The 24,795-nt window shown below is 51.0% G+C and overlaps 1 protein-coding gene across 4 annotated transcripts in view; it reads left to right on the top strand.

Annotated features, from left to right (window-relative positions):
* Col5a3 (collagen, type V, alpha 3) overlaps positions 1-24,296 on the top strand; it is a 45,068-nt gene extending 20,772 nt beyond the window's left edge. For 2 of the 4 annotated variants that reach the window (NM_001317388.1, NM_016919.3), the window contains exons 28-67: positions 355-399; positions 582-635; positions 729-836; positions 1,648-1,701; positions 5,742-5,795; positions 6,771-6,815; positions 7,032-7,085; positions 7,212-7,256; positions 7,942-7,995; positions 8,094-8,147; positions 8,720-8,773; positions 8,866-8,973; positions 9,111-9,200; positions 9,624-9,677; positions 10,755-10,862; positions 11,614-11,721; positions 11,806-11,859; positions 12,485-12,538; positions 14,338-14,445; positions 15,277-15,330; positions 15,492-15,545; positions 15,628-15,681; positions 15,816-15,869; positions 17,247-17,354; positions 17,980-18,033; positions 18,201-18,254; positions 18,459-18,512; positions 18,827-18,880; positions 19,006-19,113; positions 19,262-19,315; positions 19,732-19,785; positions 19,923-20,030; positions 20,279-20,332; positions 20,417-20,452; positions 21,208-21,261; positions 21,843-22,041; positions 22,126-22,238; positions 22,691-22,759; positions 23,036-23,275; positions 23,368-24,289. In NM_001317388.1, coding sequence (NP_001304317.1) covers positions 355-399; positions 582-635; positions 729-836; positions 1,648-1,701; positions 5,742-5,795; positions 6,771-6,815; positions 7,032-7,085; positions 7,212-7,256; positions 7,942-7,995; positions 8,094-8,147; positions 8,720-8,773; positions 8,866-8,973; positions 9,111-9,200; positions 9,624-9,677; positions 10,755-10,862; positions 11,614-11,721; positions 11,806-11,859; positions 12,485-12,538; positions 14,338-14,445; positions 15,277-15,330; positions 15,492-15,545; positions 15,628-15,681; positions 15,816-15,869; positions 17,247-17,354; positions 17,980-18,033; positions 18,201-18,254; positions 18,459-18,512; positions 18,827-18,880; positions 19,006-19,113; positions 19,262-19,315; positions 19,732-19,785; positions 19,923-20,030; positions 20,279-20,332; positions 20,417-20,452; positions 21,208-21,261; positions 21,843-22,041; positions 22,126-22,238; positions 22,691-22,759; positions 23,036-23,275; positions 23,368-23,511 — 3,078 coding nt within the window. In that variant the 3' untranslated portion in view covers positions 23,512-24,289. The other 2 variants (XR_003947951.1, XM_017313471.1) reach the window with 2 other exon arrangements.
* The last annotated feature ends 499 nt before the right edge of the window (positions 24,297-24,795 follow it).

Genomic DNA, 24,795 nt, shown 5'->3' with positions numbered 1-24,795 from the left:
AATGGGGAAACTCTCCCCTGCCTTTGGAATAAAACTGGCCTCTGGAATGTTCTTTCTTCTGCCAGAAGGAACTGTAGACACTGTGTCCTCAGGAAGTAGAGATGAATGGCGTAGAGATTTGGCTCTCCTGCTTCTCCCCACTCATCTGAACATGGTGGGGGTGGGGGATGGGGTGGCTACCAGGCATGGAGGAGCCACTGAGGGGCTCAGAGGAGACAGGGCTGCTCCCTCTGGGGCTCCCCACCACACTATCCCCGTCTTGCAACTGTTCTCACAATTTTAGGTCAAGGGAGGAAGTCTAAAACCTTCCTTTAGCAGGGAAGGAGACTGAGAGCTCTCTAAATTTTTTCTTAGGGTACCTCTGGTAACCGGGGTCTCCAAGGCGAGAAAGGAGAAAGGGTGAGGAGGAAGGGGTTCACTGGAAGGGAGGGAGAGGGAGCCCCCATAAAGAGCCCCTGCCCGTGTTCCTTCCCTAAGACCCTGACTTCTACTCTTCGCCTGCCTCTGTCCCTTTCTCTGTCCCTCCCCTCCTTTCTCCCTGCTCTTGCCTGCTCTGTCTCCATTTCTGTATCTCCCCCCAGGGAGAGGATGGCTTTCCTGGCTTCAAGGGTGATGAGGGACCAAAAGGCGACCGGGTAAGACCAGCTCCAGATGAGGACTGTGTGGTGTAAACATGGGATGGGCTGTGATTAAACAGTTTATTTATTGACTTATATTTTCTACCTCAGGGAAACCCCGGACCCCCAGGTCCCAGAGGAGAGGATGGTCCAGAAGGACAAAAGGGGCCTGGGGGACTGCCTGGTGATGAGGGTCCTCCAGGAGCAGCAGGGGAGAAGGTGATTTGCATGGTCCACTTGCGTCGTTTACTGCCCATCTCCGTGCCTGGCTGCTGCCTCACTGTCCAATCTGGATATGGAACCAGGACGTCTCACTTGTTAGAAAACAGTTGTACTGTGGAGCCACTCCCCAGCCCCACACTGGGGACTCTGGGCAGGGGCCCTAACACTGAGTCCCACCCCAGCCGCTCACTGGGGGATTCTGGACAGGGATGTCGGGCTGAGCTAACCCGGCATACTTCATTTATTTGCTGAGCATTGCAGAGCAATTACTTGCTTGCACCTTCGTTTTAATCCCCACAGCGACTCTGTGTGATAGACTTTTAAAAAGAATTATTTTATGTCATAGTGGTGCATTCCTTTAATTCCAGAGATGGTGGGGTGGGGTGGAACAAAGGTACTTGGATCTCTAGGACAGCCAGAGCTACACAATGCGACCCTGTCTTTAAAAGGGGTGGGGTGGGGGATTTATTTTTATTTTTAATTCTGTGTCTCTCTGTGTGAGTACAGATGCCTCCAGAGGTCAATCCCTGGAGCCAAAGTCACAGGTGGTTGTGAGCTGCCTGATACGGTGCTGGGAATCAAACTACTGAGCCATCTCTCAAGTTCCTGTGGTAAACAGCTCACCCTCCCCTTACAGAGGAGGACACTGGCTTATACTGGTGAATGAGCCCCTCGCAGGCAGGCACATCCCTCGTAGGACCTCAGTTTCCTAGGTTCTCACTCGGTTGCACAGGTTGCACACCGTTTCTCCCCTGGTCTCCAGCCTGCAGTGTGTGACCTTTGTTCTACAATCTTTTTTCTCCTGCAGGGCAAGCTTGGGGTGCCAGGTCTCCCAGGTTATCCAGGACGCCCAGGACCTAAGGTAAGAGGCCATGGAACTGGAGGTGGGCAGGGGAAAGGCAGAGAGACGGATGCCTGTGGGTCCAGGCTGTGACCCAGGGCACTCGGGGGGGGGGGAGGGGGGAGGAGGTGGGAGGAGGCAGGGATGGGGGTATGCTCGGCTGTACAGCTCATGGCATTGAGAGAGTATTAAGGAAAACATGAGCATCATGGTCTCATTCTCAGAAGTGCTTATGACCTCCATGTCCTTGAGTGAGGTTCTTGAAACCATTTTCCCAGCTGCTAAGTGGAGGTACCTGTGATATCTGTCTATATTCACTTGATGACTTGTGGTCTGGTTGTTTGGTCCATCAACCAGAGGGATGTGTTAGACTGCTTCTATTGCTATAACAAAAACATCTGAAGCTGGATATTTTATGAAGAAAAGAGGTTTTGTTAGCATAATATTGAAGGCTAATAACTTAAAATCAGAGGACTTCATTGATTTAGCCGGAGTTAAGTCCCCTCCCTGACTGAGTTACTTTAGTAGGAAATGGTGTCATATAAAAGCAGGTATGAGTTAGAGTGACCCCACAGGAGCACAGGAAGCCAGAGATGGGATGGCCACACTTCCTAATGACAACCCACGGGCCACTGGCCAGATTGCTGTCCGTACAGTGCTTGCCATGCAGCCATGAAACCCTGAATTTGAGTTCCAGCACCCATGTGAAAAACCATGTGTGGTACACATTTGTGACCTCAGCACTGGGGAGGTAGAGGCAGGAGGGTTCCTGGGGCTCAATGGACAGAAAGTCTAGCACTTGACCAAGCTCCAGGTTCAGTGAGAGACTTTATCTCGAAGAGTTAAGGAGGAGGGGCCAAGGAGATAGATCAGTGGAGAGAGAGTTTGCTGAGTTTGAGCCTAAGTTCAAATTTCCATCACCCACTTCCCATGCTGGGGAAATGGCTCAGCAGTTGAGAACCCTTGCTGCCCCTCAGAGCTTAGGGCTCTACATCCACACTGCCAGCTTACAACTGGCTACAACCTCGGCTCCAGGGGATCTGATAAAGTGTGTCCTATGTCATCAGCACTCACACACAACACACACACACACAGACACACACCAACACACAACACACACACACAGACACACACCAAAACAAAACTCCTTTAAATATGAAGGGAAAAAGTCAGGCAAGGCCTTGTTTGTGTTCCTGTCACCCCAGGACTGTGGGGGGTTGAAACAGAAGGATCCCTGGGCCTTGCTGGACAGCAGGCTAACTCCATGCTCAGTGAGAGACGCTGTCTGAAAGGAATGATGGACAGCGAGTGATGGAGGAGGATGTTGGGCATCGTGCTCTGGCCCCTGCTTGGACACATGTTCATATACCACACACACCCATGAACATGTGTGTGCAACGCTAAAGTGAAGTACAAAGAAGACACCTAGCGTTGGCTTCTGGCTTCCACATGCACATGCACACACTTACACCAAACAAAAATCCTCTTGGCTGTGTAAGATAAAGGTCCTTTCCTCCAAGCCAGATGACCCGAGTTAGATCCCTGCCACCCAAGTGGTAGAAAGAGAGATGACCCCTGCAAGCTGTCTTCTGACCTCCACATGCATGCTGTGGCACAGAAAATAAGTAAATATAATGAAGGGGTCTTGGTTTTACCGAGACAGAGTCTCACTGTGTAGGACACAGAGATCTACGCACCAAAATCTCCCGAGTGCTGCCCATCAAAATGCTTAAAAAAAAAAAACCAAAAACTCTTCTAAATGTTTTTTGATATTTTATTTCTTTTTATTTTATGTGAATGTGTTCACATATTCTGTGCCTGCATACACATCTGTGCATCAGATGCATGCAATGCCTGCAGAGGCTAGAAGAGAACTTCAGATTCTGTGGAACTGGCGTTATAGACGGTTGTGAGCCTGCCATCCATGTGGGTGTTGGGAGAAGCAAACCCAGGCCTCTGCAAGAACAGCCAGTGTGCTCTTATCCTCTGAGCCATCTCTCTGAGTCCCATGAGAACTATGTTAATCCCTTCCTGTTAGTCCTAATGACCTAAAGACCTCCCACTACACTGTGCCCCTTAAAGGTACCCCATCCATAATCGCACACAAGAATCAAGCTCCCAGCACAGACCAGGGGGTGGGGCACACAAAGATGTTGGAATCCTAACAGAGGAAATGCACACAACTGAGACCTTTCCAATCTTGAATTCATTATAACCCAGCACAGTGTACTTATACAGAAATGTGGCTCTGTGGAAACACATGTGCCAGTGTTAGGAGGCTAAGAGTGCGTGCAAGATTGTGCTCTCTGTCTGAGCCGCACCCCGGACGGCATCATGGGTTAGTGAGCATGTCTGTTTGTGTAAAGGCCCTTGGGATCTTAAAGATGCATGGGAGCAAATTTGAGTGCAGAATTCTTTTTTTTAAATTAAGTTTATGGGTTGGAAAGATAGTCAGAAGTTAAAACCTCTTGCTGCTCTTGCAAAGAACCTGGGTTCAGTTCCCAACATCCACATGAAGGCTATAATTCCAGCTCCAGGGGATCCAGTGTCCTTCTCTCTTCCCCATGGGCACCAGGCACACACAGACACACATAAAGGACAACTCGAGGGCGTCAGTTCTCTCCGTCCACCACGTGGATGCTGCAGACCAAACCATTAGGACTGGCAGCAGCAGCTTACCCACTGAGCCATCTCACCAGAAGCAGAGTTCTTCCAGAGTTCTGTATCTTTGCTGTTTGGAACTGACATGGTTGTCTTGCCTAATACTCACTGTAGATCAAGGTTTGCAGTCAAGTTGTAGTTGGCTCATGGTCTTGAGCGGACCTTTGACTTTCAGCTTCTGGTGGCAGATGGTGGTAACAGGTCAAAGGTGGCAGAGAGCAGTCACTCAAATCATGAAGCAGGAGAGGGGGGGGGGGTGTAGAGGAGAGGGGCGGGGAGAGAAGAGACAGCCAAGAAAGGAAGAGGAAGAGGAAGAGAGGGGGGAGGGGGAGGGGGAGGGGGAGGGGAGAGAGTAAGACAGAGAGAGAGAGGAAGGGGGAAAGGGAGGAGAGAGAGAGAGAGAGAGAGAGAAGGGAGGTACAGAGAGAGGGCAAAGACCTTGGCACCCAATCCCATTCAAGGACCTTAATAACTTAACAACCTGCCATGAATTCCCACCCCCCTTTGTGGCCTTTGAGTTGCTTGTTGTGTGTGTGTGCATTGACGTTTAGATGTGAGTTGCCTCCATGTGTGCAGTATACTGGAGCATGGAAACTGGAGGTTGATGTCCAGTGTCCTCTATCTCTTCTTCCTTATATATGGAGGCAGGATCTTTCACTTGAACCCAGAGCTCACCAATTCTAGTTGTTTTATTAGTCAGTTTGCTCCTTTGGGGACTCCCTGGCTCTACTTTCCGAGTGCTGGGATTACAGGTGGGCTGCCACATCCACCTGCCAGCCAGCTCCTCTAGTTCTTTTGTTAAGATAGGGTTTTATGTAGCCCAGGCTAGCCTCATACTTGGTATGTAGAAAAGGCTGAGCTTGAACTCCTCACCCTTGCGTTTCACCTTGGAAGCTGGGACCACAGGCAGATGCCATCACACCTGTGTTGTGTGGTGCTCAGGAATTCCTGCATCCTAGGCAAGTGCTTTACCACCTGAGATTGGACAATAATAGAACAGGGTGTCTGACACTCTCCTGTGGTTTCTATATGTGTATATGGGCACGTGTACACACATATCATACATGCACATAAGGATGGTGAATGATGGGTGGCTGGTGGCTTTGTGTAAACTTGAGAGAAGAGCATTTAAGGTGAAGGGAGGGACGTGTGCAAAGGCTCTCGGGCAGGAACATGCAGGCATACCTGGGGAATTTGGAGGTGGGTAGTATGGCTGCTGTGGGAACCAGAATGAGGTGAGGAGGAGGGTGCGGGGCCACTCTGAAGATGCTGCGGCTGGAGGAGGCAAAAGAAAGCCACCGGATTCTGTAGCCTAAGGAAGTCTCAAAGGATGGAGCCAGGGACCAATTCCACCTAATGCTCACCATCCCTGAGTCTCCTGTCTCATTCTCTCTGCTCAGGGATCTATTGGATTTCCTGGACCCTTGGGACCACTGGGGGAGAAAGGCAAGCGGGTGAGTTGTGTGTCAAAGGGTATGAGGAAGGTGTGCTCAGGCATGCCGGAGGTGGGTGCTGGGATGGTTTGACTGAGCTTATTAGGGCAAATCTTGCTCTCTCACTTAAGGCAATCAAGACAATCCCCACAGACACGCCTACAGGGTAACCTGATCTATACAGTCCCGTATTGAGACTTTCTTTCTGGATGCTTCTAGACTGCCTCAAGCTAACAACGAAAACTAACCATCCCAGAGCTGTAGAGCTGACTCACCAGCTAAGAGCCCTGTCTGCTCTCCCAGAGGGCTGGAGTTTGGTTCCCAGTACTCCATTAGGTGGCTCACAACCGTCTGTAGCTCTGGATCCAGGGGATCCAGCGCCCCCTTCTGGCGTCTGGGAACACCTGCACTTTTGTGTACCAACCCACACACAGACGCAGACACAAATAGAAAGAAAACCTGTCTGGCACAGTTCCACCCCTTGTCCACTGGACACACAAATACATGGATTTAAAACCGTAACTTACTTCCTAGTCCCAACGTCTCATGCTCATCTCTGAATGTAAAACATAATCTAACTTTAAAAACCCTGTAGTCTTTCAAAATTCCAGTGTTTTAAAAGGAAAAATTTTTAAAAATTACAATGCCATAAACTATAATTCCCATTCCTCAAGGGAAGAATAAAGGCATGGTGAGGAAATACTGGACCAACGCAAGACTCAACCACAGCAGGACAATGCTAAATTCTGGAGCTCCATGTCTGGTGTCTGGAGCTTCAAATGGGCTAGATGGCTCTGCCCCTCTGTATTGCTGCCTGCAACACAGATCTCTCCTTTGGTCTGGATTCACTCTCTGCATTCACCTTTGTTTTTTGTTTTTGTTTTTTTGCAGACATTCTTGTATGCAAACATTCCCACTTGTGAATGCACACATGCAAGTGTGTCTCATGAAGCACGAGGCAATTCTCACCTTCTCTGTTTTTGACTTGCTTTCCAGGGCAAAGCAGGACAGCCAGGAGAGGAAGGAGAACGCGGCACACCGGTAAGGAGAGGATGGCTGCTCCACGCAGCCTGCTGGGCTGAGGGGAAGTGGGATAGTGACGTCAGGAGTCGGCCGGGAAGGACAGGTCCCGTCCCTGCCCCTGGTGGAGTCAGAGGGCATTTTGGAGGAGGGAGCCTGTGTGTGATGCCCTCTTCCAGGCCCACCCACCCACTCATCTCTGTTTTTTGCTTTTTCATTTTTCATTTTTCTATGCAGGGCACCCGAGGAGACAGGGGACAGCCGGGGGCCACAGGCCAGCCTGGCCCCAAGGTATGGGAGTGAGTAGCGATTGGGGGATGACCAAGGGTCCTTGTCTATCTCAGGCTAACTTAGCTACCTGCTTAGTTCTTCCAGTTGAGTATGTTCTGGTATTGAAGCTCATTTCATATGTTCTAGGGTGACGTGGGCCAGAATGGGTCTCCTGGGCCCCCTGGAGAAAAGGTAAGTGTGTGTGTGGTATGTGTGAGTGTGTGTGTGGTGTATGTGTGAGTATATGTGTGTGTATGTGTGAGGGTGTGTATATGTGTCTGTGAATGTGCATGTATGAGTATGAGTGCATGTGTATGTGTGTGACACTGTCAGGGAACCAGCCATGAGCTGACAGCACATCATATATATGCAATAGAAAGAGCTTGGTCTCTAAGACCAGAGAACTAAGTTCAATACGCAGCTGTGCTTCTTGCCTGCTGTGTGACCTTGAGCATCTTGCTTAACTTCTCTTTGCTTCAGTTCCCTCTTTTATAAAATCGGGTAACCATGGCCATGCCTCAATGGGCTGCAGTGGTGAATAATATCATATACCCTGAGTGAGCGCTCAGCACCTGCTTGTGTGGAGTGGGTACTCCATACATGTTTGCTTCAAAGAAAAACAAAACAAAAACTCTCTTTGTGCTTGTGTGATTTTGGAGTTCAGAGAACAACTCAAAGGAATTGGTTTATGTCACCTACCTTGCAGGATCTGGGAATGAAACCCAGGTTACAGGTTTTATCTGAGTAAATGTAAGCAGGCACCTTTATCCACTGAGCCATCCTGCCAGCACTGGACTGGCTTTTAAGGTCGCTCTTGTGGGACAGAGGTGCAAGACACTCAGGAGGGATAAGGTAATAATTTCTGGTTCCATTTCAGGGTCTACCCGGTCTTCAAGGCCCACCAGGATTCCCCGGACCAAAAGGCCCCCCGGTGAGTGATGTCACCCTGACTCTGGGTTGGTGGGGGAAGGGTACGGGGTGAGGTGGTTCCAGTTCTAAATCTTCATTCCTTCTTACTTTGTTTCCCAGGGTCCTCAGGGGAAAGATGGGATATCTGGGCACCCTGGACAAAGAGGAGAATTGGTGAGTGACCCTTGACCTCTGACCCCTGACTATGTTGGGCCCTTGTATATGGGGTGGGATGCACGTGCATGTACATGTGGAAGCCAGGAAAGGATGCTGAGGGCTCATCCTGAAGCTTTCCATTTCTGCTAGGCTGGCTGGCCAGCAAGTCCCACATCCACCTGCTTCCACTCTGGGGTTACAGGCATAAGAGCTGTGCATGGCTTTTCCGCGGGTGCTGGGGATGCAAACGCAGGTTCTTTTGCTTGAATAGCAAATGCTCATACTCACTCAGTCATCTCTCTGGCTCCCATCCTATTTTTTTGAGACAAGGTCTCTCGCTGTGTCAAATGGGTCTCACAGGTTAGGCTAGACTGGCTGGCCAGTGAGCCCCAGAGAGCCATGGCTGCCATGGTTTCTGCCTCCCCAGCACTGGATGGGGACTGTGCCACCACACACCTGGCTTTCTGCGGGGTGCTGGGAAGCTGAACTCAGGTCTTCTTGCTTGCATGGAGCACAGAGATGCCTCCCCAGTCCCGTGGGCTCTCCTTTTCTTCTTCTCAGGTGGTGCCTCTTTCTATTTCTCTCCTTAGGGCTTCCAAGGTCTGACAGGCCCCCCTGGACCAGCTGGCGTCCTTGGTCCTCAGGTCAGAGTGGATCCCCAAGGAATACATGGAGCTGGAAGTCTGACGTACTCCCCACCTCCAGGCTGCTCAAGATGTCTCTTGCTTGTTTCCAGGGAAAGGTAGGGGACGTGGGGCCTCTAGGCGAGAGAGGCCCCCCAGGGCCTCCTGGACCTCCTGGTGAACAAGGTCTGCCAGGCATAGAAGGCAGAGAAGGGGCCAAGGTAAGAGCTTGGATAGATTGCCTCAAAGTCATCATTCGACCCCTGGTCTCACGCCATGTGGGGAACAGCTGGGAGTAGTCAGAGACTGCAGGAGACCCCACTCCTGACCTTAACTTCCTCTCCTTGGCTCTCTGCAGGGTGAGCTAGGACCCCTGGGGTCCGTCGGGAAGGAGGGGCCACCTGGGCCCAGGGGCTTCCCTGGCCCCCAAGGAGCCCCCGGAGACCCAGTGAGTATCTTGGGAGAGTCCACTGGAGTATGGGGCTCTGGGGTAGAGAAGAGGAGGCTCCTTAAGAGTGGCTGCAGTGGCAGCAAACAGGAGAAGGGCCTGTGTAAGGAGTTAGTGGTGGCCGGTGAGGGAGCTCAGAGCGGGAGAAAAAGGGTTGCTGCTGAGCCTGATGAACTGAGTTTGATCAGCCAGACCCACATGATAGGAGACAATAACTCTGGCTAGTTGTCCGTGTGCTGGGGAAGGTATGAGCGCGCGCGCACACACAGACAGAATTGGTAGTGGCAGTGACCTGGAGTGGACAGATCTACAGAACTCACGGCCCATCTTCAGATAAGGCTAGGGATGATGAGGGTCCCCAAAAGTAAAGGCAAATCCTTGGGGTCCCTGGGAGATTTTCTGACTGGTAATTTCTTCCCCCAGGGACCCATTGGTTTGAAGGGTGACAAAGGTCCCCCAGGCCCTGTTGGGGCAAATGTAAGTATCAACACACTGGCGGGGGGGGGGGGGGGTGAGGGCTGGAGAGGGCTGTGTCTTCAGGGTTTGATATCCCCAGGATGGGGCTGTGCGTTTGGGGAAGGAAGGCCTGGAGCACACTCACTTCTGACTGCCATGACCTGAGTCAGCCAGAAAGCTTCCTGCTGTAGGATAGTTGTCATAGGATTGGGCAGGGAGCTGACGCAGGGGACAGAGTGCTGGCCGTGCAAGCACATCTGAGTTCAGATCCCCAGAGAATGTCCAGTGGGCATGGTGGCCCACCTTTAATTCCAGCCTGGGAAGCCAGAGACAAGGGGTCCCAGAGAAAGCTGGTTAGTGGAACAGCCATGTCGGCCAGCTCTGGGTTTGCCTGATAGACTCAATGACACAGTCTAAGATTAGGGATGATTCCAGACATCAGCCTCAGGACTCCATGTGCACACATGTGCACATGCATCCATACATGTGTCCACATACACCCACACATGTGTCCACATACATAAAACTACACATGCACACACAAATGCAAAAAGAAAAATCTACACAGGCTGCATGTGGTGGTGCATGACTGTGCCCTGGCATGTGGGAGACTGAGGAGGTAGGATTGTGAATTTGAGGCTAGCCTGATCTACTTACTGAGGCCCTGTCAAAGGGAAGGGATGGAAGGAAAGGAAGAAGGAAGAAAGGAAAGGGAGAGGAAATGAAAGGGGAAGAGAGGGAAAGGGAAGGGAAGAGAGATGGGGAAGGAAAACAACGAAAAGGAAGAGAGTGCAGAGTGTTGGGGAGAGTGTTTTAAACAGGCTGGCTGGGGAAGGCAACGACCCTGGGGGCAGGACCATGCTCTGCAGAGGTCTGTGTAGCTGGGGCTGAGTGAATGAGAAGAGGATTCCAAGGAGGTGATGGGGGCAGTTCATGCAGGGCTGCATGGTCCTCAAATTGAAGAGGTTGGGACAACTGAGGATTGTAAAGAGGATCATACCTTAGTGCTTAAGGTGCCCTCTGGCTGTGTATAAATATGATACTGGTGCCAGAAGCCCTGTATCCTTTATCATTTCTTGTCCTCCACCCCTTTTCCAGGGCTCCCCGGGAGAGCGTGGTCCTGTAGGCCCCTCTGGTGGCATTGGGCTTCCTGGCCAGAGTGGAGGGCAAGGCCCTATTGGTCCTGCTGGCGAGAAGGGGTCCCCGGTAAGTGTCTGTTGGTTGACTTTTTCTGGGGAGACATGAACAAATATCAACTCATTCCAGATAAGTAATCAGCCATTTACCAAAGAACTTCTATTTCTGTGGACTGGAGAAACGATGACTCAAGTGGGTAAGAGCACATACTGCTTTTGTTGAGTACCTGAGATCAGTTCCCAGCATCCACATGGGTAGGTTCACATCTGCCTGTAATTTCCAGCTCCAGGTAATCTGTCATCCTCTTCTGGCCTTCATGGGCAATTGCACTCATGTGCACATATCCACTCATTCACATACATATATATATAATTAAAATTTAAAAAATCAATTCTTAAAATTACCTTTCCCAAGTCCAGCTTAATCAAGCTGTGAGTTTATTGGGATTACTTACAGGAGTATGGGTGAGGAGTGACTTATAAAACAAGGCTGACTCCAGACAGCTGCATCACTGAATGGCCATCTGAGCCTGGCTCATGGCTCAGAAGAGCGGCATCCCTGGAGCTCTCTATACAACTTGCAGTCAGCTTGAAAGGCCAAAGACTCTCTTCCTCATAGTTGTGAACTACTTCTATAGCTTTAGAATGGCTGGTGAATCCTGTAAGTTTCAGGAACTTTCTAAGACTTGTGAGCTGTTTATATCCTGAGCCTTAAGGAGCTTTCTTCAGGATGGATAGTCTCAATTTTAAAGAAACTGCCACACAAATGTCCTCTCCCATTCCCTAGCTCCTAACATCCATCCTTTCTCTTCCTCCATCAGGGAGAACGGGGTACTCCTGGTCCTACTGGCAAAGATGGTATTCCAGGACCCCCGGGGCTTCAGGGCCCCTCTGGAGCTGCGGGGCCTTCTGGGGAAGAAGGAGACAAGGTGAGAGGACCAGGGAGAGAGACAGTTTACAGAGAGATTGGGCATGCTGGGACCTGAACTCTTCCTAATATGTTTGTCCTGCAGGGGGAAGTAGGGATGCCTGGTCACAAAGGAAGCAAAGGGGATAAAGGAGATGCAGTAAGTAGGGACCCCCAGGGAGGTTGTGATGCTCATGGGAGGAGATATGGGGTAGCCTATGTTTTGTGGTTACCTCAGCCCAATCTTGACACCAAGCTCACTGGAACTGAAGGGCTAAAGATCCTTATCTGAGCTCTGTTTGAGCCCTGAGATCCCAGGAGAATAAGAAAGAGCCCTCTAGGCTGTCAAGAGGGCTCAGTTAGTGAAGGTACTTGCCACTAAACCCAATGACCTGAATTCCATGCCCAGGACCTTCGTGATGAAAGAAAACAATTGCCTCTCATAAGTTGCTACACACATGCACACACACACATACAAAATGTATAAATGTAATAAACATTCAGAGAAAGGCCCCTCTGGGCCTCAAAATCCCTCCATGGCAAGAATCTACCTTGGTCTGCGGCCAGCATCATCGGGTTACACGCCATCCCAAAGGAGACCTTTGCTTTTTTTTTTTTTTTTTTTTTTTCAGATAAAAGAGTTCCTCATGTAACCTAGGCTCTTCCCAAACTTGCTATGTAGCTGAGGTTGACCTTGGCTCCCGATCCTCCTGAGTGCTGGGGTCATAGGCATGTACCACTATGTTCAGCTCCGATAGAATTTTCTATTTTGTTTTCCTCTTCAGGGCCCACCTGGACCAACAGGAATAAGAGGTCCAGCAGGCCATTCAGGCCTCCCGGTGAGTTCTCCCAACTTGGTGACTATACCCTGGGTCCTTGAAGTGAAGACAGTGTGCCACTCTTCTGAATAAAATCCTAGCATCCTTGTCCAGCCTTGGTTTCACCTTAGTGCCAACACCCATGATGAACCCAACCCCATCTCAGCTCAAACTCTCTGCTTACTGCTTTGACCTTCGTCCAACTCAAATACCTGGATCCTAGCTTTCTCCTACCATCTACCCAACCAGGTCTGCCCCCTCCACTGCCGGCCTCAAATGGGAACTTGAACTTTGAGTTATACTCCAGCCTTGCCCTAGTTAATTTTCTGTTACTGTTACAAAATCTGAAGCTAAATGATTTATTTGGATGACTCATGGTCTGGAGGATGGGAAGTCCCTAATAGTGTTGTTGGCATCTGACCAGGGTCTCCTTGCTTTATCACAACATAGTGTGTTAATAACTGTTATGTGAACTTAGGTCTTCATCTTCTTATGAAGCCACTAATATACCATCGTGGGGGCCTCACACTCATGACTGCATTTGATCCTAGTACTTTCATAAGGCCTTACCTCCAAATTCTGGTAACATACAAATTCTGAAGGAGGCTGGCGGTGTGATTTGGTTGGCAGAGTGCTCGCCTGCCATGCTCAAAATCCTGGGTTCCAATCCTAGCACTCCATAGCTAAGGCATAGTAGTCCATGCCTGTAATCCCAGCACTGGAGAAATGGAAGCAGAAAGATCATGAGTTCAAGGTCATCCTCAGCTACAAAGTAAGTTTTATGTCCACCTGGGCTCCACCAGAGCCTGTTTCAAAACAACATACGAATTCTGGGCTCACAGTTCTACCAGAACGTTTGAGTGTTGTTGTGTGTTGTTGAGTAAGCTTCTCCAAGGCTTTCCCTGAGGCCCTGATATGTGGAACATGGGGAGTTGTGGCTTCAGACCCTGACCACCCAACTCTTCCCATCTTAAGAAGCTGCTGTGTGCTGGTCTCTGATGCCCCTGAGAAACCTTGTGCCCCCTTGTGCAACACCAACTTATTAGCTTCTTCTGACTTCGTTATGTGGTAGCTTGCCTGCCTGCCTGCCTGCCTGCCTGCCTGCCTGCCTGCCTGCCTGCCTGCCTGCCTTCCTTCCTTCCTTCCTTCCTTCCTTCCTTCCTTCCTTCCTTCCTTCCTTCCTTCCTTTCTTTTCTTTCTTTTTTCTTTTTTCGAGACAGGGTTTCTCTGTGTAGCCCTGGCTGTCCTGGAACTCACTTTGTAGACCAGGCTGGCCTCGAACTCAGAAATCCTCCTGCCTCTGCCTCCCGAGTGCTGGGATTAAAGGCGTGCGCCACCACATGTGGTAGCTTTCTATTGACCTTGTCCCATTTCCCCTTTCAGAAACAACTGTATATACGATGCTGCATTTCTTAATAAGCTTACTCAGCATAAGACATGGCTTGTGCGAGACCCCCGTCCCCAGCTCTCTGTCTTCTTTGCCTTCCCATCTCCTGGGCATTTTTCCCTTAGGACCCTGTCACTGAAGAATGACCTGCTGGTCCAGGTCAGAGTGTCACCAAAACATTAGGTCATAACTTCCAACCTAGCCCTAAAACCTACCCCAGCCTCCTACAAACCTTACCTGCTCATAACCTTACCTGAGCCACATCCCTGATTCACTGTGTCAGTAACTCAGAAACATCACCTGCCCTTTACATCAAACTAAAACCTGATTCTCACCAAACTTGATCCCAACCCCTAGCCTCAGTCCTGACCTTGGACCCTGTCTGCAGCCTTTGATCTGGACACCAACTGTGTTGTCCCCAACATTTTCACAGGGTGCTGATGGCGCTCAGGGTCGCCGGGGACCCCCTGGCCTCTTCGGGCAGAAGGGGGATGACGGAGTTCGAGGCTTTGTAGGTGTAATTGGTCCTCCAGGTCTGCAGGTAGGTGTGTGAGTTTGGGGGTACCACACCCCCAACCCCCTACCTAGGGTGCTAATCTTTGTATGGTGTGTGTTTGTTTGTGTGTGTTGCTATCCCTGTGTCTTAGTGATTTATAAAGATGAATAGCTCAGAGGGCTGGATGTAATAGTTGGCGCCTTTAGTCCCAGAACTCAGGAGGTAGAGGCAGGTGGATCCTGTGACTTTGAGGCCACCCTGGTCTTTGTAGAGAGTTCTAGGCCAGTCAGGGCTACATAGTGAGAGTCTATCTCAAAACCAACAAACAAATTAAAAGATGGAGGTTGGCATGTATGCATGTATGCATGCTTTCATGCATTCCTTGTTGCTTCCCAACTAATATTTTTTTAACATTTAATGAGAGAGAGAGAGAATACGTGTGTGCGCACACGCACATGTACATGTGCATGTGTGTATACTCACATTCTCATTTATGCCATGGCACATGTGTCAGAAGACAACTTGCAGGAGTTAGTTCTCTACTTCTACCAAGTGGGTCCAGGGCTTGAACCCAGGCCATCAGGCTTGGTGACAATCACCTTTACCCACTAAGCCATTTTGATGGCCCTTCTCAACTTATTTTTGAGGCTACCTATCTCACTGAATCTGGAGTTCCTTGATTTGGTCACTGACTTCCAGCAAGCTCTAGGGGACCTCTTGTCCCTGCCTCCCAGTGCTGATGTTGCAGGCAAGCTCTGCTGTGTCTGGCCTTTTGGAAATGAGTTCTAGAGACCCAGACTCAAGTCCTAAAACTTGTGCAAGAGGTGCACGGCCATCTCACCAGTTGTCTGTACTACAGTTTACTCTATTTCACAGGGGCTGCCGGGTCCTCCGGGGGAGAAGGGCGAGGTTGGAGACGTAGGATCCATGGTATGAACTCCCTGGGAGATATGGAAGACAGGTGGAATGGGAGTGACCACTGGTTACGGTCATCTAAAGGGTCACACACACCTTACAGGTTATCTGTGGCTACTGTAGCCTTTCTGGTGGAATAATGGGGAGTCATTGCACACTATTTGGTTCTTTGACAGGGTCCACATGGAGCTCCAGGCCCTCGGGGTCCCCCTGGGCCCAGTGGATCAGAGGTGAGAATTCTGGGGTGGACAGAATGCCTCTATGGGTCTGCCACACCTCTAGGGACTCACAGTTTCCTCATTGTCTCTCCAGGGCCCCCCAGGTCTGCCTGGAGGAGTAGGACAGCCTGGTGCTGTGGGCGAGAAGGTAAGAGGAGGGCTTGAACTTGCCCTGGATGGAGGGGATAGATAGTGCCCGTCTCCTCGGCTACAACTGTATGGGGATGCTCCTCCCTGCCGATCAGTGAGATGATCTCTTTCTATGTTCACTGCCTTTCACAGGGTGAGCCAGGGGATGCTGGAGACGCCGGACCCCCAGGAATTCCCGGCATCCCTGTGAGTCTGTAGAGCATTGCCCTTGTACTTGCCATAGGGAACTGCTGACCTAGAGCGTGTCATGCTCTCATGACCTCCAGGCAGTCCTTAGAGCATTGCTGAATCCAGACCAACAGATATCCCTGTCTGTTGTGAAAGATATGAAAGATGCTCCACCTGAGAAGATCTCAGGGGTGCTTTGTAGAGTCCCAAAAGTTGCCCACAAGCACACAGGGCTGAGGAGACAGCTAGGGGTTTAAATCAAAGCAACAAACATGGAATTGGGGGTAAAGCTGCCCAAAGGGGGACCATTTTCTTATGTACCCAAAGGCAGGACATAGGCCAGGACAGACTAATCATGGGTGACAGATCCATTATCCCTAACTCAGCTAGTTCTAGTTCTCTGTGACCTCTAACACTTGCATTACCTAGGCTACCTGACTCTGTGTGCATGTGTGTGTGTGTGTAAATGCACTGCCCAAAGACTAGAAGATGACATCGGATTCCCGTGGAGCTGGAATTGCAGGTGGTTGTGAGATACCTGATGCGAGTGCTTGGAGCTCCGTTTTTGGTCTCTGCATGAGTAGTATGTGGTCTGTCTTAGTTAGGGTTTCCATTGCTGTGAAGAAACCCCATGACCAAGGCAGCTCTTATAAAGGACAACATTTAATTGGGGCTGGCTTACAGGTTCTGAGGTTCAGTCCATTATCATCACAGCAGAAAGCACGGCAGTGTCCATGCAGGGATGGCTCTGGAGGATCTGAGAATTCTACATCTTCACCCAAAGGAAGCCAGGAACAGACTAACTCTTCTGTACTGGGTGGAGCTTCAAAGCCCACCCCCACAGCGACACACTTCCTCCAACCAGGCCACACCTCCTAACAGTAATAGTCCCTATGGGCCAAGCATATTCAAACCACCACATGCTCTTAACCACTGAGGCACTTTCTAGCCCTGATACATATACATATACATATACATATACATATACATATACATATACATATACATATACATATACATATACATATACATATACACATACACATACACATACACATACACATACACATACACATACACATACACATACACATACACATACACATACACATACACATACACATACACATACACATACACATATACATATACACACACATACACACACACACACACACACACACACACACACACACATATATATATATATTCATTATTGTGTGTGTGAGAGTGTGGCACATGTGTGGAGGTCAGAGGACAGCTTTTGGAGGTCAGTTCTCTTCTACCATGGGGTCTGGGGATGGAACCCAGATTGTCAGACTTCCCAGGCAAGGTGTGTTCATCTTTGGTCCATGACACTCTGACCTTTGACTCCTGATCTCTGTTTCTGCAAAGGGGCCCAAAGGTGAAATTGGTGAAAAGGGGGATTCGGGTCCATCAGGGGCTGCTGGTCCCCCAGGCAAGAAAGGACCCCCAGGAGAGGACGGCTCTAAGGGGAACATGGTAAGTCTTAGGAGGAGACAGAGCAGAGAACTTGGGGCCCTTATTACATTAAAACCTGGTCCCTAAGACAGACCAGACATCTCTTCTTGTTTGTTTTTAATTTTTCTTTTTAAATTTTATGTGTATGTGTATTTTGCCTACACATATATCTGTGCACCACATGTATGTCTGGTACCTGCAGAGGTCGGAAGAGGATGTAAGATTCTCTGGAATTACCTTATCTGCAGTTACAGATGGGTGTGAGCCAACATGGGGGTTCTGGGAACAGAACCCTTTTCCTCTGGAAGAGCAGACAGTGTTCTCAGCCACTGCACCATCTCTCTAGCCCCTATTTCTTCCTGTTTGTTAACTCTCTGAGTCACCCAAACAAAGACTGAACGAATAGAAGAAACAATGAATGAATGAACTATGAAAACATAGTGGAAGCTGAGCCCTCCCACTGGCCCACACCCAGCCTCTTATGCATGCAGTGAACACTTCACTGCCTCAATATAAAACCCCAGCCTTTCCTTTTGTATTTCGTTTGTGACATGTCCCCTGCAGTTGGTCTGGGGACACTATCTGGTGTGTGAAGGGGCGACTCCTCACTCAGTGAGATGAGATCAGCAACCAGTTTTTATTCTAGGGTCCCACAGGACTCCCTGGAGATCTAGGGCCCCCAGGAGACCCTGGAGTTCCGGTGAGTGTAAATGCTCCCTGTAGCCTAGCCCTAAATATATCAATGTATCTGCATTTACCCCCATGCCCCTATCCTTGACCCGCTTAGAGGAGTGTATGGCCCTCACTCTCCTCCAGCTCCATCTCTATCCCAACTATCCCAAGACTCCCACTGTCTCTCCTCCCTAGGGTATTGATGGCATCCCAGGGGAGAAGGGAAATGCTGGTGATATTGGGGGACCGGTGAGTGGAGAGCAAAGGGCTGTAGAGTGTGGATATGGAGTGGAGTTGTTGATGGGAGAGTTGGGTACCCAGGGCATCTGCTGGGTTTCCTGCGGTATCTCTGACCCCATGATCTTGAGTGGTGAGATGGAGAGGGGGATGGTGCTGGGTGGCATCTGTGGGGCTGTGTTTCAGCTGATGCTGTGACTGCTCTTGACTAAACAGGGGCCACCTGGAGCTTCCGGGGAACCTGGTGCCCGTGGCCTCCCTGGCAAGAGGGTGAGTGGTCTTCCACTGCCTGAGGGTCTCATGTCCACCTTGTCTTCAGCAATGCAATAGCCCCTCTCCACACATACCCCACTCTTATCATTTTAAAATTATATTTATTTACTATTTGTGTGTGTGTGTGTGTGTATGATGTACCACAAAGAGATTTATAGTTCAGAGAACAATTGTGGGAATTTGTTCTCCCCTTCCACCATGTGGGTCTCAGGCAAGGTCCTTTATCTGCTGAGCCAACTTGCCAGCCCACTCTTGACATAAACCTGGATGCTTCACACTGACCCCACAACACTCACACTTTCCCTCCTCAGGGTTCCCCTGGCCGCATGGGTCCAGAAGGAAGAGAGGGCGAGAAAGGCGCCAAGGTGAGCACCCCCTTGGGAGCACCTCCCTGTACCACCTGACCAAAAGAAGGCCTGCACCCCCTGAGGTTCTAGCTGTCAGCAGGCAGGCTCTTGAGACTGCTTCCCCCCACCCTTGTCCATTTCAGGGAGATGCTGGTCCTGATGGACCCCCAGGCAGGACAGGCCCCATTGGGGCTCGAGGGCCCCCTGGACGAATTGGGCCTGATGGTCTTCCAGGGATCCCTGGTCCTGTGGTAAGTGGTGTGAAAATGGGGGGGAGGGGCAGCATGGATAGCCTTCTGGCTTAGGACCTCATCATAGTTGAGCAATCTTGGGGGATGATGGAATGTTCATACTGAGTGCTGGTAGAAACCAGACACCCCTGTTCTGTCTCCCCCTCAGGGTGAACCAGGTCTCCTGGGACCTCCTGGGCTAATCGGCCCTCCAGGGCCCCTGGTAAGAGACTTTTCTATCACTGTGGTCACAGCTCTGAAAGCCACACTAGGCATCCAGGGACATTGAGTGGGCCATAGTGCGGATGGTACAGGCTAGCCCCTCTGTGCCATCTTCATGACCTGTATTGGCCCTTCACACAGATGGCCTCCATCTTGGTGGTCCACATTGGCCCTATCTTGATGGTTTATGCTGACTGCCACCTTGATGTCTACACTGACCACTCCCCCTGATCCTGTCACCTGGTATCCTCAGCTGTCCTCTCTTTCACCCCCATTTTTCTAAGCACATTTCCTGTCTCCTGACTGTCCAGTCACCCCAGACCTGTTTCCTTGCATTTGAAAGCTGGGTGGGACTCTGGTAAATCTTCCCATCCCTGGCTTTCAAGGAATCCCAAGCTGCACTTCATCTTTTCCCAGGGCCCACCTGGCCTCCCTGGCCTGAAGGGAGATGCTGGCCCCAAGGGGGAGAAGGTAAGCCTACCTCCTGATGTTCCCTACATTTCCCTCAACCTTTACCTCCTGCCCTGGCCTAGGAGAACTCATTCCTTCCAAGCCATCATGAGAAAAAAGATCCCAGCATGTCTGTCCTGTGTGTCTTTCTCTTTCAGGGCCACATTGGGCTAATAGGCCTCATTGGTCCCCCAGGGGAGGCCGGTGAGAAAGGCGATCAGGGGTTGCCAGGTGTGCAGGGCCCCCCAGGCCTTCAGGGAGACCCTGTGAGTGTGTGCACTGTTGGGGCAGGGGAATAATGTTCAAGGGGGACATTTTGAAGGGTGGGGTATTTGGAGTGGGGGAGGGCTGTGTTAGGGGAATGGGGGCCTGTAACTGGGGAATGTCATGTAGGAAGGTGTGTGGGTACTTGGGGGTCTTCTAGAAGAGTTAGGAGTTTGTGTATTGCTTCAGAAAGGTGTGTGTAAACAGAGCTGGACCCTATTAAGGGTGACCCCCATGTCCCCTCTTCTAGGGTCTCCCTGGTCCTGTTGGCTCGTTAGGTCACCCTGGGCCCCCAGGTGTGGTGGTGAGTGTGGGGATATTGGAGGGATGGGGAAGTCATCATGATGGGTGGTATTGAGACCCCAACATTCCCTGTCTCTTTCCACAGGGCCCTCTGGGACAGAAGGGCTCCAAAGGGTCCCCGGTGAGTGGCACTACCCCCTGGACCTCCATGTCCCAGCTCCCCTCCCCGGACCAACCCCCTTACTTTGTTGATTCTTCACTCACCCTGTGTTCAGCACCTACTGCTGCACTCTTGGGATCTAAGATGCTGCGTTTTATAGGAGGGACTTCTCAACTACTGTTAAAGGAAATAGGTCTGCTGAATAAGTTGTAGCCTGTGGAAGACTGTGTGTTGATTTCAGAGGATAAGGGATGGAAATACACAGCTTAGGTTTAGCATGGGACACTGGGAGCCTCTTCTGGGACCCTGCATGTGTGTACTTGTATGTAAATGTATGGGCACATGTATACACGTGTGTGCCCTGCCTTGGCAGGGAGAATAATGTTCAAAGGGGGCTGGTTTAGAGGAAGGATAAGGGTCAGGAATGAGTGGGGCTGTCCTGGGGAAAGTGAGGGGCTGTAATGGGGATTTTAGTGTGGGGGATTTGTCTGGAGGCTTCGGAGGTCTCCAGAGGAGTGCATGTACATGTCTGTATGTATACATGGGTGTATGTATGCACAGATGTGTATGTATGCACATGTATGTTTGTGCATATGTGTGGGGGTATGTCCACACACATATGTGCAAGTGAATCTATATGTTTAGGTATATGTGTGTGCATGTGTTTGTGTGTGTGTGTGCGTGTGAGTGTATGTGCATGTGCACATGCATGTATTTGCATTGGTAGAACCAGGTCTCCATAGACAGGATTCATTTCAAAGTGACCTCTCTCATAGGGATCTCTTGGTCCTCGTGGAGACCCTGGACCAGCGGGTCCTCCTGGTCCCCCGGTGAGTTCCCAGACTCTGGAGGAAGGCAGGAATCAGACTTGGGTGTTCTTATCAGGTCCCTCATAACCCAGTCCAGTGTTTCGGTCTGTAGCTCAGAAATGCAGTTCCTTGAAAGCTTTGGGAGGAGTGGAGTGCAGTGGGTGGTGGCACACACCTGTCAGTCCAGCACTGGGGAGGCAGAGACAAGAGACCAGGAGTTCAAGGTTATCCACAGCTACATAGAGAGTTCGAGGTTAGCCAGGGGTACATGAGACCCTGTCTCAAAACAAACAAATACCCAAAAGAGACTTGGAAGACATTCTGGGTTCGTGGGTTTTGGCAGTCCCAGTGGGACCATTTGTGGAGTCTGATCTGAGCTTCTCTCCCTGGGTTCTGTCCTGTCTCTCCCTCCCTGCGTCTCCATCTATTACCCATTACTCTCTCAATATCTCTTTCTCTTCTTTCATTCTCTGCTCCCGCCCCCCGCCCCTCTTCTTGCTCCTCTCCTTCCTCTTCTGAATTTCTCTGCCTCCCATTGTCTTGTCTTCTCTGCCCATCTCTGATTCTTCCTCTCTTCCATTCCCATTCCCTTGTGAGTCCAGGGTTCTCCGGCTGAGGTGCATGGCCTGCGCAGGCGCCGATCTGTGACGGACACCCTGGAAGGTGGCCTGGAGGAGGTGATGGCCTCACTGAATTCACTGAGCTTGGAGCTGCAGCAGTTGCAGAGACCTCTGGGCACAGCCGAGAGCCCAGGCCTCATGTGCCGAGAGCTTCACCGCGACCACCCACACCTGCCCGATGGTGAGGCCCAGGTCCTTCTGGGAAGGGCAGGTGAGCACTGCAGCATTCCTGTGCACTGATTGCCTGGCTCTGCTTCCGTGATAGGAGAGTACTGGATTGACCCCAATCAGGGCTGTGCACGTGACGCCTTCAAGGTTTTCTGCAACTTCACGGCAGGAGGTGAGACCTGTCTCTATCCAGACAAGAAGTTTGAGACGGTGAGTGAAAGAAACCATCTTGTCTTTTTCCCACCTCTGCCATCTTCTGCCATCTTTGAGCCCTTATTCTCCCTTCACATAACACCTGTCCCTCCTGTCTGTCAGGTAATGTCTTATAGTACAGAACCTGAAGCCAAGCCTTAAGGCAAGGGTGCTGCCCAGTATTCACAAGGCTATGGGCTTCACCCGCAGTGCATGCACAGGGGTAGGGGTCATGTGGGGTGGCTAGATCCCAGCCTCAAGCCCCATTCCCTAGCAGCACTTGAGCGTGGGCAGGGCCCTGGGTTTCATCCAGTCACCACAGAGAATTCTGGGAGTTGCGGCCTGTGAGGGTGAGGGAGCTGTGGACCCTTGCCAAGGGCACAGCCTGTGCCATCCATGACCCACGATGTCCAGTAGGAGAGGCAGAGGGAGTTGGGTTGGCGCTCAATGACCTTCCCATCCTCCCTCAGGTGAAACTGGCCTCGTGGTCCCGAGAGAAGCCTGGAGGCTGGTACAGCACCTTCCGCCGAGGGAAGAAGGTGGGTTCCAATGCTGACATGGAGGACGGCATGCGTGAGAACTGTTGGGAACTGGCGTGGGTAGGCAGAGAAGGACAAGTACTTCTCTACAAAGTCCTGGGCTCCGTTCCTAACACTGAATAAATAGGAACTTCAAGTGTTCAAGGCAATCCTCAGCTACACCATGAATCCAAGACCACTTTGGGCTACTTGAGACTTGGCAGAAGTGTCAGGCCTGTGGGTAGACTGCAGGTGGACTGGGAGGTGTCTTCCTCACCCTACCTTGCCCCACTGCAGTTCTCCTATGTGGATGCTGATGGCTCCCCGGTGAATGTGGTCCAGTTGACCTTCCTGAAGTTGTTGAGTGCTGCAGCCCATCAGAGGTTCACTTACATCTGCCAGAACTCGGTGGCATGGCTGGATGAAGCTGCGGGTGACCACAGGCACTCCATCCGCTTCCAAGGGACCAACTGGGAAGAGTTGTCCTTCAACCAGACAACAGCAGCTACCATCAAGGTCTCCCATGATGGCTGTCGGGTAAGACCATGGAACCAGGGACTGGCGGGTGTGGAGTGGGGAAGCCTCTCGTCACCCTCCTCTGACTTACTCTCCTACCCCCTCATGGCCAGGTCCGGAAGGGACAGGCGAAGACCCTCTTTGAATTCAGCTCTTCTGTGGGTTTCCTGCCTCTGTGGGATGTGGCTGCCTCTGACTTTGGTCAGACGAACCAAAAGTTTGGGTTTGAACTCGGCTCCATCTGCTTTAGCAGCTGAAGTTGTGAGGTGGGAAGGAAGCTGAAGGGAGCCCCACATGGGCTCCTTGGTGCTGAGGCTCTGAGGCCATTCTGTTTATCCCCAGGGACTCCAGATCCAGGGTCACGTGACTCTGACTATTCTTTCTCCCTTGTAGGGGGAGAGTGTGGAGAGCCCAGCTCCCTCTGTCTGTTCACCCCAGGTGGTATACCCAGTTGTCTGCTAGCTCCCCCCTCCATCCAACTGTCCATTGTCCACCTCACCCCCAGACCTCCATGCAGTAGACTTTTAACTCAGAGCTGGTGAAGCCCCACCCCTGCCTCTCCACCCCTCCACCAGGCCTTTTGGTGCTATTCCTTTCCATAGTTGAGCACTGGATACCTCCTGATCCCTGCCTGGGACCCTTCCCTCGCATACTTCTTCTTTCTTTGAGTAAAAGAAGTAAAGCAAGATCAAAGGGGGCGCCCTCCCTGAGCTGCGCCTTCCTTCTGCTTCCTTGACCCAGTGCTGCACAATCTCCTCTCCCTACTCTGCCCCACTCCTGTGCCCCCAAGCCTTCAGGGGACCAAGATGTTGGGCATAAATCAGGATCCTACATGGTGCTGCCCTGCTCATAACTGGGAACTGTATGAAAGGGGGAATGAATGGTCTGTGGTCTATTTAATTTGCTTCCTTCTGAAGGAAGTCTGGGGTACGGTGAGAGATTCCAGAAGGATCTGTACCCTCCCTTACCTACGCGGCTCTCCTCCCCAGGACACAGGGCAAAATCGCCATCTCAAGAATAAACCAAGGAACTGTGCTCTTCTTCTCTTTTTCTCTTTAAAATGATTCATTTGTTGGGAGGGGGAATGCCACAGCATGTGTGTGAAGGCCAGAACATGTGTGTGGAGGCCAGAACATGTGTGTGGAGGCCAGGGCATGTGTGTGGAGGCCAGGGCATGTGTGTGGAGGTCACAGCATGTGTGTGGAGGCCACAGCATGTGTGTGGAGGCCAGAACATGTGTGTGGAGGCCACGGCATGTGTGTGGAGGCCAGAACATGTGTGTGGAGGCCACGGCATGTGTGTGGAGGCCAGAACATGTGTGTGGAGGCCAGATCATGTGTGTGGAGGCCAGGGCATGTGTGTGGAGGCCAGAACATGTGTGTGGAGGCCACGGCATGTGTGTGGAGGCCAGAACATGTGTGTGGAGGCCAGATCATGTGTGTGGAGGCCAGAGCATTTGTGTGGAGGCCAGGGCATGTGTGTGGAGGCCAGAACATGTGTGTGGAGGCCAGGGCATGTGTGTGGAGGCCAGGGCATGTGTG

Source organism: Mus musculus, chromosome 9, assembly GCF_000001635.26.
Source record: "Mus musculus strain C57BL/6J chromosome 9, GRCm38.p6 C57BL/6J".
Lineage (NCBI taxonomy): Eukaryota > Metazoa > Chordata > Mammalia > Rodentia > Muridae > Mus > Mus musculus.
The sequence above is the reverse complement of the archived record's forward strand: the minus strand, read 5'-3'. Positions and strand labels throughout refer to the sequence as shown.